This window comes from Petromyzon marinus, chromosome 65, assembly GCF_048934315.1.
Source record: "Petromyzon marinus isolate PM22_M1 ecotype Great Lakes invasive population chromosome 65, UKy_Petmar_22M1.pri1.0, whole genome shotgun sequence".
Classification (NCBI taxonomy): domain Eukaryota; kingdom Metazoa; phylum Chordata; class Hyperoartia; order Petromyzontiformes; family Petromyzontidae; genus Petromyzon; species Petromyzon marinus.
Genome location: NC_133731.1, coordinates 4974538 through 4987149, shown reverse-complemented (window position 1 = coordinate 4987149; position 12612 = coordinate 4974538). Strand labels below are relative to the sequence as shown.

General features: G+C 50.5%; 2 protein-coding genes across 4 annotated transcripts in view; both read right to left on the bottom strand.

Moving 5' to 3' along the window:
- Positions 1-6231, bottom strand: part of MCAT (malonyl-CoA-acyl carrier protein transacylase) — a 10233-nt gene extending 4002 nt beyond the window's left edge. Inside the window, exons 1-4 of the mRNA XM_032977986.2 lie at positions 5750-6231; positions 3054-3374; positions 2223-2471; positions 679-766 (exon numbers count right to left, since the gene is read on the bottom strand). Coding sequence (XP_032833877.2) covers positions 679-766; positions 2223-2471; positions 3054-3341 — 625 coding nt within the window. The 5' untranslated portion in view covers positions 3342-3374; positions 5750-6231. The remainder of the gene's footprint in view (positions 1-678; positions 767-2222; positions 2472-3053; positions 3375-5749) is intronic.
- Positions 6232-7857: 1626 nt separating this feature from the next.
- GNPTAB (N-acetylglucosamine-1-phosphate transferase subunits alpha and beta) overlaps positions 7858-12612 on the bottom strand; it is a 41509-nt gene continuing 36754 nt past the window's right edge. For all 3 annotated transcript variants that reach the window (XM_076054274.1, XM_076054273.1, XM_076054275.1), the window contains 2 exons: positions 11377-11467; positions 7858-10980 (listed from right to left, as the gene is read on the bottom strand). In XM_076054274.1, coding sequence (XP_075910389.1) covers positions 10918-10980; positions 11377-11467 — 154 coding nt within the window. In that variant the 3' untranslated portion in view covers positions 7858-10917. The remainder of the gene's footprint in view (positions 10981-11376; positions 11468-12612) is intronic.

Sequence of the window (12612 nt, the reverse complement as noted above, 5' to 3'; positions counted from 1 at the left end):
ACAACCGTACTAATCAGAGGTGGGGTGGGGTGGGGGGAAGGACGACAAACTAAACATAAAGAAGTTGTAAATAAATGAGTTTGTCAATCTAGACGATTTAATAAAAGCGCATAGGCGCAAGGTGGCTTCCTAATATCGGAAAGGAAGAGCGTTCCAGACGGCCGCAGAAGCGCACATCAAAGCGCCGTGCGATGCGGTGAGCACCGTCTTTGTCCGACTGCGAAGCCAAGAGCCACTGCTCGGCTCGGTGATTCAGATGGTGTTCTCCGGCCGCTGTTGTTCCTGCCCCACGTGCATAAAACATGGGCGCCGTGGTGGTGAGACGTTACACCTCCCTCACGTGGTATTCAGGAGATCGTGGCTTCGACCCCGACGCCGACACCCGTACGTTTGAAGATTTGTCAATGTGCGTTTGATGAGGATTTGGCTGCTGTAAACTTCCACGTGATGATAAGCCACTCTCCGTCGCGTTATCATTTGTGGCCAGGTCGCTTCTGAAAAAAGATCTACACGGCTGTTTGCGCGGTAAAAAAAAAAAAAATGGTTCGAGTTTTCTCTGGTTTCCGCCCCCGCGTGTACGAAGCATTCATTTCATAGGGTTTCGGACAAACATTCCCAGCGTAGGAGCACAGAGCTTGGGTAATTCTTGACGCCGGCTGGACGTAGAAGCCCCCGTACCTTCGCTGAAGTCCATGGCACCGGCAAAGACCAGCGCAGCAAACTCTCCCACACTGAAGCCCGCAGCCACCTTGCAGTTCTCTATTGCCTGCAGAGCACAGACAACAAAGATCCCCCATGTGGCCTTTAGGGGCAAATTGCCGTGCACGTGGTGTCACGGTGGTGAGTTGTTAACACCCTCGCCTGGTATACAGGAGGTCGTGGGTTCAATCTCGACCCTGAGGTCTGTTGCTGCTGTATATTTGGAGTTTGCGTGGATTTCTCTCCGGGCCCTCGGTTTTTGCCCTCCGTATTTAGTATAACATGCTGTGGTTTTCCCACCTGATGATGATTGCTTGTGTTGCAATCGAAACGTCGTGAAATAATTCATTTTATTTTATACATACGTGACTTTACCGAGAGAACCAAAGAGTATTTGGATGCTGTACATTTCCATGTGATGAGCCACTTTGTTGAGCTGTCATCTGTGGCCAGGTCGATTCTGAAAAACAGCTATGTAGCTCTCTACTCTTTTCCTTGCCCTTTAACCCCTCTCACTCTCTTAACCCCTCTCACTCTCTTAACCCCTCTCACTCTCTTAACCCCTCTCACTCTCTTAACCCCTCTCACTCTCTTAATCTCACTCTCTTAACCCCTCTCTTAACCCCTCTCACTCTCTTAACCCCTCTCACTCTCTTAACCCCTCTCACTCTCTTAACCCCTCTCTTAACCCCTCTCACTCTCTTAACCCCTCTCACTCTCTTAACCCCTCTCACTTTTTTCTTCTTTGGTTCTTTCGGTAAAGTCACGTAGAATGAGAATAAAATAATAAATTGATAAAATAACACAATAATATTCTCACGACGTTTCGGCCACAACACAAGTGGCCTTCATCAGGTGAAGGGACGAGACTGTCTGGTAGGACAGCGCTGGAGTGAAACAAGCCACGTTCAGATCACGACCTTTAAGCTGTGTCAGAAGAAACAAAGCGCCTTGACAAAGGAATTAGCATATAATTTAGCACTTTGTTAACCCCTCTCACTTTGTTAAGCCCTCTCTCTTAACCCCTCTCTTAACCCCTCTCTTAACCCCTCTCCCTCACTTAACCCCTCTCACTGCCTTAACCCCTCTCTTAACCCCTCTCTTAACCCCTCTCACTCTCTTAACCCCTCTCCTCTCTTAACCCCTCTCAATCTCTTAACCCCTCTCACTCTCTTAACCCCTCTCTTAACCCCTCTCCCTCTCTTAACCCCTCTCACTCTCTTAACCCCTCTCACTCTCTTAACCCCTCTCCCTCTCTTAACCCCTCTCACTCTCTTAACCCCTCTCACTCTCTTAACCCCTCTCTTAACCCCTCTCTTAACCCCTCTCACTCTCTTAACCCCTCTCACTCTCTTAACCCCTCTCACTCTCTTAACCCCTCTCACTCTCTTAACCCCTCTCACTCTCTTAACCCCTCTCACTCTCTTAACCCCTCTCTTAACCCCTCTCACTCTCTTCCCCCCTCTCCCACGCCCCCCCCTCAGCCCCCCTCCACGGCCGGTGCGGCCGGCGCGGGCGGCCACCTCCGGCTCGTCCTCGTGCAGCGCCTCGAGCGCCGCGAGCGACGTGACCAACACGGCGGGCTGGCAGTGCAGCGTGCGGTTCAGCTGCTCGGCCGGCCCGTCGAGGCACAGCGCCAGCAGGTCGTAGCCGAGGACGCGCCGCGCCGCGTCGAACAGCGCCCGCGCCCGCTCGTGCCTCTCCACCAGCGACGCAGCCATGCCCACGAACTGGCTGCCCTGGCCCGGGAAGAGCAGCACCGAGCTCTCGTGCTGTCGCGGAGACGCACGAAGGTGGGGAGGTGGAAGACGCGACCGCAGTGGAGCAAGGGTGATGGTGGTGGATGAGGGTGGATGTCAAAGAGGGTGGACGGAGGAGGGAGTATGGAGGGCGGGGGGTGGAGGAGGGGATTAAGGGGAAGGAGGGGAAGATGAGGGAGGGAGGGAGGGAGGGACGGTAGAGGAGGAGGAGGTGATGCGAGGAGAGAGGAGGTGGAGGAGGCAAAGGGAGATTGCGTTGACGAGCGTGATAATGGAGAGGAGGGGGAAGATGACAGAGGGTGGAAGGAGCAATGACAAAAGAAGTGAAGAAGTTAAAGAAGATAATGGGGGGGTGGGGGGGGTGGGAAGAAGAGCAAGTGATTTTGGAGAATAACTGCAATTAATCACTCCGAAAAAAACCTTTTCGCAAAGCACAAATTTCGTAGGTAACTAACTTCAAAATACATATATATTTTTTTTGCAAAAGCCGTGAATATTGCCAATAAAGTTCTCTCGAGCATACCGCCGGGCGACGGCAACCATTGCGCCGCCGCACCTTTGGCGACACTGCCCATGAACCGCACCGCGCGTCACCTCGTCATCGCGGACGCTGCCATCCTCCGCCGTGTCCTCCTCCTGAAGCAGAGCTTTGACATCAACGCCGCCCGGGGATCCACGAAGCCCACTGGAATATGACGGTGGCTGTGACGATGGTAATGACGACGACGGTGGTGGTGACGACGACGACGACGACGACGACGACGACGACGAAGACGATGACGACATCTGTGCCATATGATCTTGCCCAATGCCCCTGGGCAATCTGCTCACGATGGAGCGAACTCTCCCAGACATCAGCAGAAGCCGGGGAGCGGTCGTCATCGTGATTTGCGGCGGCTCGACGGACAGACGGACCTGCGGATTACAAAAGGTTCGTCCGTTACGTATAATACAAATTACTTACCGAGCTATGAAGCTCTTTTTTTTTTCTGAGGCGACCTGGCCACAAATGGTAGCTCAACGTGGTGGCTTATCGTGTGGAAGTGTATAGCAGTTAAATACTCCCGCGATGTTGATTAATGCGGAGGGAAAAACCGGGGGACCCGGAGAAAAATCCACGCGACCACGGGGAGAGAGAGAGACACCGCAAACGCCAAATGTACAGCGGGTGTCATGGTCGGGATCTAAACCACGACCTCCTGCATACCAGGCGAGGTAGTTGACATCTCGCCACCGAAGCGCCCCCAAATACTCACATAGAGACCCATAGACTCACTGAGACCATCACATAGAGACACAGATGCACGAGACCATCACAGATACCCACAGACTGGCACAGAGACCCATAGACTCACATAGAGACCCACAGACTCACATAGAGACCCATAGACTCAGAGTTCCAGACTCACGGAGACCATCACGTAGAAACCCACACTCATATAGCGACCCACAGACTCACTGAGACCATCACAGAGAGACCCATAGACGCAACAGACCATCACAAAGACCGACAGACTTACATAGAGACCCACAGAATCACACAGAGACCCATAGACTCACATAGAGACCCATAGACTCACATAGAGTCCCATAGACTCAGAGTTCCAGACTCACGGAGACCATCACGTAGAAACCCACACTCATATAGAGACCCACAGACTCACTGAGACCATCACAGAGACCCCATTGACTCATATAGAGACCCACAGACACACTGAGACCATCACAGAGAGGCCCATGAACTCACTGAGCCCATCACAAAGACCGACAGACTTACATAGAGACCCATAGACTCACATAGAGACCCATAGACTTACATAGAGACCCATAGACTGAGTTCCAGACTCACTGAGACCATCACAGAGAGACCCAGAGACGCACGAGAACATCACAGATACCCACAGACTCGCACAGATACCCACAGACTCGCACAGAGACCCATAGACTCACATAGAGACCCATAGACTCAGAGTTCCAGACTCACGGAGACCATCACATAGAAACCCACACTCGTATAGAGACCCAGACTCACTGAGACCATCACAGAGACCCATTGACTCATATAGCGACCCATATACTCACTGAGACCATCACAGATACCCACAGACTCGCACAGAGACCCAAAGACTCACATGAAGACCCACAGACTCACATAGAGACCCATGGACTCAGAGTTCCAGACTCACGGAGACCATCACGTAGAAACCCACACTCATATAGAGACCCACAGACTCACTGAGACCATCACAGAGAGACCCATAGACTCACATAGAGGCCCATATACTCACTGAGACCATCACAGAGAGACCCATAGACGCACGAGACCATCACAGAGCACCCATAGACTCACTGAGATCATCACAGAGAGACCCATGAACTCACTGAGCCCATCACAAAGACCGACAGACTTACATAGACCCATAGACTCGCACAAAGACCCATAGACTCGTGTAAGAGACCCCCAGTGATTCAAACCGGGCACCAACAACCACAATTTAAAGTCGTAACCTTCCTAACGCGGTGAGACGCCGGCTTCGGCAGCCGAAGAAGCCACCACCACCACCAGGTTATATACTCTTTGGTTCTTTCGGTAAAGTCACGTAGGTAGAAATAAAACAAAACAAATCACGACGTTTCGATCGCAACACGAGCAACCTTGATCAGGTGGAACAACCACACAGCAAGTGGACGAGAGGGCTGCCGTGGCAAGAGGTTATATAGGAATATAAGAAAGGGGGGAGAGGCAAGGGGGATACTTGACAGTGGAGGAGTGGGGGGATTTGACGATAACTTTTAACAACACGAAAACGTTAAAATTTTAAGCGGGAAAAATTCGCGACGCAGCAATAAAAAAATCGCGATTTGTGAGGGGATCTTCTTTGGTTCTTTCGGTAAAGTCACCACGTAGAATGAGAATAAAATAACACGATAAAATTCTCACGACGTTTCGGCCCTCATCAGACTCACAACACAAGAGGCCCTCATGATGAGGGCGGCCCTCATCATGAGGGCCGCTTGTGTTGTGGCCGAAACGTCGTGAGGATTTTATCGTGTTATTTTATTATTTTATTCTCATTCTACGTGGTGACTTTACCGAAAGAACCAAAATTAGATGAATCCTTGCAGTCACGAAAGCTTTAAATCGAAATTGTGAGGGGATATTTGAGGCAGTCCACGCAACGTAACGCAACCAAACCCCCCACCCCACCCTGCGTTCAATGACATTAAAAACACACATATATATTAACCGCGGCGTAAATATTTACGAGTTAAAAGTTTGTTTCGATTACCTTTTTTTTTGGTGTCTTTTAAAAATTCGCCTCAGCCACCCTTGGGCCTACTGCAGGCCTCTGCGAGCCGGGCACGACTCTCTCGCTTCACCTCACCACCCTTCCTCCTCTGCCTCTCTCTCTATATATATGTGTATGTATAAAACACAAATAAGTGTTTACTAAAATGTTAATCTAATATTGTCATCGTCGTCCTCGTTATTAGTATTCAATCTCAGGAGGATGGTTCACTGTTGTTAGTTTTTGTTTAATCTCGCTCTCATTTGTTCACGAGGTTGCTAAGTGTTTGTGTTTGTGCGCGCGCGGAGTTTACGAGTTGGTAGTAATAATAACAGCAGTTGTGTTGTTGTTGTCTGGTGGTGCGTTCACGCGGAGTTCATAAGCATTGTGAGGGGGCAGAGGTGGAAAGGTCAAAGGTGTAGCGACTACGGCGAGAGAAACGCGATTTTTTTTGTAGGGGCCGTCTATAAATGACGTCACGCACCTAGGGGGGAGGGGTCAGACATTTGTGACGAGGGAGGGGGGCGGTTCAGAAATGTGACGTCACATCAAAATGCGGCAACTTTAAATAAATATAGACATTCTTAGCTCTTTCGGTAAAGTCACGTTGAAGGTGAAACAATAAAATAATAAAATATATATAAAACAATAAAAATGCTATACTCTTTGGTTCTATTGGGTAAAGTCACGTAGGTCCAAATAAAATTACAAAAAATCACGACGTTTCGGCCACAACACAAGCGGCCTTCATCAGGCGCCACGCGCAGCTATTTGGCAGTTTATTTAGAAGGACGAGTCCATCTATGTTCTGAAAAGAGGATGGGGGGAGACGAAAAATTAATGTATGCTGACTAGTCCTAAATAAACTGCCAAATCGCTGCGCGTGGCGCTGACGTTTTTTATGAATAAATAAATACACCGTTAAAAATAAATAAATTAATGCGAACCGACACACCTGATGACGACCGTTTGTGTTACGGTCGAAACGTCGTGAGAATTTTTATTGTTTTATATATTTTTTTATTATTTTATTGTTTCCCTTCAACGTGGTGACTTTACCGAAAGAGCTAAAAAAATGAATTACTGCAGTCACGAAAGCTTTAAATAAAAATTTAAATATCGATAATTCTAGATTTGAAGCTTTCGTGACTGCAAGGATCCATACTCTTTGGTTCTATTCGGTAAAGTCACGTAAAAGTATAAAACAACTAAACTTAAAAAAAATGTTCACCCCCTCCACACCGTTCATCATGCTAAGTCCGCCAATTAAATGCTAATGTTTATGCTAATTCCTTTGTCAAGGCACCTTAATTACTCTCACACAGCTTAAAGGTCGCGGTCTGAGCTTGGCTGTGTTCACTCCAGCACTGTCCTCGAGACAGTCTGGTCCCTTCACCTGATGAAGGCCGCTTGTGTTGTGGCCGAAACGTCGTGAATTTTTTTATTTTTTGTTTTATACTTTTACGTGACTTTACCGAATAGAACCAAAAAGTAAATATAGATAACACGTTCTACTTAATTAAATAGACTTTTCAATAAATGTTTTCTACCTGCAACATCAGTGCAGCGCCACATTAAATACGCACTACAATTACAATAGTTTAAAGCGATTTGAAGCATGGTTTATATTTTTTTTGGGGGGGGGGGGGCAGAGCTTTGTGACATCATATATGAGGGGGGGGGGTCTGACTTTTTGTGACGCCGCGTGACGTCATTTTCTGCTTGTGTCTGCCTGTGCGTCTCCGTGTCTATGTTTTGCCTATCTCTCTCAAATTTAGCAATCTTTGGAAGAACTTAATTCCCAAGTTTACGAGATTTGTTTTCTCATTCATTTGTACCTGATGATGGTTTGCCTGCGCTGCAATCGAAACGTCTTATTCTATCATTATATATATATTTTTTTCTACGTGACTTTACCGAAAGAAGCAGAGGGCAGGCCATGATGATTATTCTTCTCTTGAGCTCGGCAATACCCGGAAGCCAAATCGCCGTTTTCTCCCACCCGCGGTGTTGTCCGCACGACTGCAGTGAAGGTGAAGAACCACACCGCATTCTTAATAGACAGACGACTGAGAAGACCGTGAAATTAAATAGCCAAAGAGCCATAGAACATTTGTATTATTTTTGATTCAATAATTTATTGAAACTGACACCACCACCACCACCACCACAAGAACATCAATCATCGTAAATTTACACCACCCTGTTACAATATCGCCGACTGGACCACCGTGGAAACAAAAAAAGTAGAGCACTTCTTAGCCCATCGGATTCTTTCAGTCGATACATTCTGATTCTGACCTGTATCGTGTAAACCAGGTGACCCCGCTCAAAGGGACCAGGGGTTGAGTCTCATAGCCACGTGCTTTGTGCGTGTATGACGGTCTTCCCGTAACCCATTGGCCAGCATTCCTGTCAATTCTCGAATTGAAGCTTTCGTGACTGCAAGGATCCATACTATTTGGTTCTATTCGGTAAAGTCACGTCGGTAAAAAAAATAACACAACAAAAATCACGACGTTTCGGCCACAACACAAGTGGCCTTCATCAGGTGAAGGGACCGTACTTGTCCAGAGGACAGCGTTGGAGTGACGAACCTTATTTCACACCTTATTGATCACCCCGTGCCATTATAAATCTCATCGTTTATCCTACAAAGTCCCATCACGAGGAAGAAACGCACAAAGGGAATTTTTATTTATTTATTTTTTCGCCCGTATTGAAACGGCTGTAATTCCGTATGGACCCGCAAAACTCAATGTCTCCGTACAAGAATGCGGCGTACACCTTGTGGGTTGACAGCTTTGCATCGGTGCCGAATTGACCCAGCAAGCGCTCTCCTGCCAGACAGCCGTGAACGTTTTCTTAGCCACGTCAGCAAAAATCACAAACCTGCTAACTCTGTTTGGGTTGATCTTCACCTGGGGTTCAGGCACCCCCCCCCCCCTGCCCGCGCCCGAGATGCCCTTTTTGGGGGGTGCGAGACACGGACGGATTTGTTTTGTTGAAGGTAAATAATCGGAAATACAAATTAAGCCACGGGGGCAACGTAAGTAACAACTTTACTTTGTTTCATCAAAGCGCTCCATGTAGTTATTAACGTTGTACTTTATAATTTTCTTTTTTACGATTTAGAACCAAAGGGGCCGTCCATAAATGACGTCACGTGATTTTGGACGATTTTTGACCCCCCCCGCCCCCCCCCCCCCCATCGTCACACGGCGTCACAAAAAGTCAGACCCCACCTCAAATATGACGTCACAAAGCTCTGCCCCCCCCCCTCCCCAAAAAAATATATAAACCATGCTTCAAATCGCTTTAAACTATCGTCATTGTAGTGCGTATTTAACGTGGCGCTGCACTCTGATGTTGTAGGAGAAAACACTTAATAAAAAGTAAATTTAATTAAGTAGAACGTGTTGTCTATATTTATTTAAAGTTGCGCATTTTGATGTGACGTCACATTTCTCAAACCACCACCCCCCCCCCCCGGTCACACATCGTCACAAATATCTGACCCCCCTCCCCAGGTGCGTGACGTCATTTATGGATGGCCCCAAAGAGGGTGGCAAGGCTGCTGTGCTAATTGAACCAATTAGTTTCAACCCTCACCACCGTGACACTCATAACCATGTCAATCCATGGCCATCGTCGTCATTATCATCAAAGAGATGCCCCGTACAGCCTTGACTCTTAGGCCAATTCCTGTTAGTAGCACCCTTTGAAGGCCGTCACGGTACACGAGGGGGTGGGTGGCCAGCACCAACGCCCGGCCGCCTTTGTCTCTCTAGGTACTCATTGGAGGCTGAGTCGACCTACGCGCGCGTCCGCTCACAAACTAAACTGAACAAAAAGGCAACACCAGTGCTACAACGCACTAGATTATAACTCAACAGAGTCGCAGTGAAGTTGAGAGATCTCTCGGGTTTGAAGATCCGAGGTGTCCTGCTCACAGCCAAAGCCATTTATGGTTCCACCTCCAACACCTCCCTACCACCACCTCACTCCCAGCATCACCACCACCACCTCCCACCACCTCCAACACCTCCCTACCACCACCACCACCACCACCTACCACCACCTCACTCCCAGCATCACCACCACCACCACCTCCCACCACCTCCAACACCTCCCTACCACCACCACCTACCACCACCTCACTCCCAGCATCACCACCACCTCCCACCACCACCTACCACCACCTCACTTCCAGCATCACCACAACCACCTCCCACCACCTCCAACACCTCCCTACCACCACCACCACCACCTCACTCCCAGCATCACCACCACCTCCAACACCTCCCTACCACCACCACCACCTACCACCACCTCACTCCCAGCATCACCACCACCACCTCCCAACACCTCCAACACCTCTCTACCACCACTACCACCACCTCCAACACCTCCCTACCACCACCTACCACCACCTCACAACCATCACCACCTACCACCACCTCACTCCCAGCACCACCACCACCACCACCACCTACCACCACCTCCACCACCTCACTACCAGCACCACCACCACCACCTCACTACCAGCTCCACTACCTCACTACCACCACCAGAGCTATCATTTGTGGCCAGGTTGCTTCTGAAAAAGAAGATAACAGCTCAGTGGGCTTTACCTGGTGAAATAAAGTTAAACAATTTGGCAATTGCTTACCTTTCATATACTTTGCACTCCCATTGTGCTTTTGTATTGTTGAAACTTTCTCACCTGCCCCTAGTAGGAATCTTTTAAAAATAGCTTTACAGCTCATAAGATTCCACCAATATAAGTATTGATTCTGACCTCCACCATCTCCACCACCTCATTACCGTCTGGTTGTGACATCATCGCATTTGGTGTTGACATCGCGTCTGGTGTGACATCATCGCGTCTGCTTGTGACATCATCACATCTGGTGGTGACATCATCGCGTTTGTGACATCAAGTCTGGCTGTGACATCGCGTCTGGCTGTGACATCATCGCGTCTGGTGGTGACATCGCTTCTGGCTTCTGGCTGTGACATCGCGTCTGGCGGTGACATCATAGCGTCTGGCGGTGACATCATCAGCACGTTTGGCGGTGACATCATCGCGTCTGGCGGTGACATCGCTTCTGGCCGTGACGTCATCGCGTCCGGCGGTGACGTCATCGCGTCCCCCGCCAGGCGGATCACACCCCGATCCCGACGCCCTCCCTCCTCCTCGGCAAGTAGCGTCGGCGAAGCGACAGCAGCTGCGGCGGAGGAGGAGGAGGAGGAGAAGAGAAATCACACCAGGGGTCAGGGGTCAGCCGTGTCGTGCGCCACCGACGATCCCCAACGACGGCAGAGCCCCCCACCAATCCCCCACCCCCCACCAATCCCCCCCCCCACCACCAGCTGACGCCGTGCTCAGCATTCCCAGCGCTGGGCTACACGGGGCTACGACGTCTCTCTCTCTCTCTCTCTCCTTGCGCGCTACGTCAATAATGCTGACGACGCCGACGAAGGGGGCGACCCCCGTTTGGCTCTGCCCCGCTTGGCCCACGTGGCGCCGAGGGAAGACCCGCGGTGAGGAGGAGGGGCGGTGAGGAGGGGCGTGGCGGGGGGGGGGGCGGGGGGCGGATGTAATCGCAGCGACGCTCGCTCACCTGGTCGGAGCAGAAGGAGGCGAGGCTGAAGATGATGAGCGACGCCAGGATGCAGTGAGTCCAGAACTTGAGGCGGTCACGGAATTCCCTCCTGAGCACTCACAGAAGGCAAGGGCAAAGATTCGCCACCACCCCACCCACCCACCCTCCCCACCACCCCACCCACCCTCCACCTGTTAGCGAGCAGCAGCACCTGCGAAGGCCAGCACGGCACGCGAAGCGGGTGGGTGGCCAGCACCACGCCCGGCCGCCTTTGTCTCCCCAGTGGCGATGTTTTTAAATGCCGCACCAGGTTACTAATTTGAGGCTGAGTCGACCTAGGGGAAGCCCAGAACCGGTTCAGATAATCGTCACTGGTGTTGGCAGTGAGCGGGTCGCTGGGTTCATAACGCAGCGCGCTAACCGCTACACCGCCGCTCCCCAAACACTCTGAAACGCGTGATCTTGATTGTAAATGCCGAGGGAAAAACCGGAGGACCCGGAGAAAAATCCACACGACCACAGAGAGAGAGAGACGCGCAAATTCCAAATATACAGCAGCAGCAGGCGTCAGAATTGGGATCGAACCCGCGACCTCCTGTATACCAGGCGAGGTGGTTAACATCTCCTTGCCACCGTGATGAGAGACGCAAACTCTAAATATACAGCAGCAGGCGTCAGAATTGGGATCGAACCCGCGACCTCCTGCGTACCAGGCGAGGTAGTTAACATCTCATAGCCACCATGATGATGATGATGAGAGAGAAACACGCAAACTCCAAATATACAGCAGCAGCAGGTGTCAGGGTCGGGATGGAACCCGCGACCTCCTGTACACCAGGAGAGGTAGGTAACATCTCATAGCCAGCACGGCGCCCAACCCGTGTGGCACCTGTCCCAGCAGTGAACCTTCCGACACTTCGGGGCGTACCTGGCCCCGCACAAGCGCCGTGATGACGTCACAGACCCTTAGTGTTGTTGTCTCGAGAGAGGGAGAGCGTGAGAGAGCGTGAGAGAGCGAGTGAAAGAGAGAGAAAGCGAGAGCGAGCAAGCGAGAGAGACAGAGAGCTCGAATGAGCGAGAGAGAGAAGGAGAAAGAGAGAGCATGGGAGCAAGAAAGAGAGCGACAGCGAGCCAGAGAGCTCGAATGAGCGAGAGAGAGAGCGAGATAAAGAGAGAGAGTGAGAGAGAAAGAGAGTGAGAGAGAGTGAGAGAGAGTGAGAGAGAGTGAGAGAGAGTGAGAGAGAGTGAGTGAGA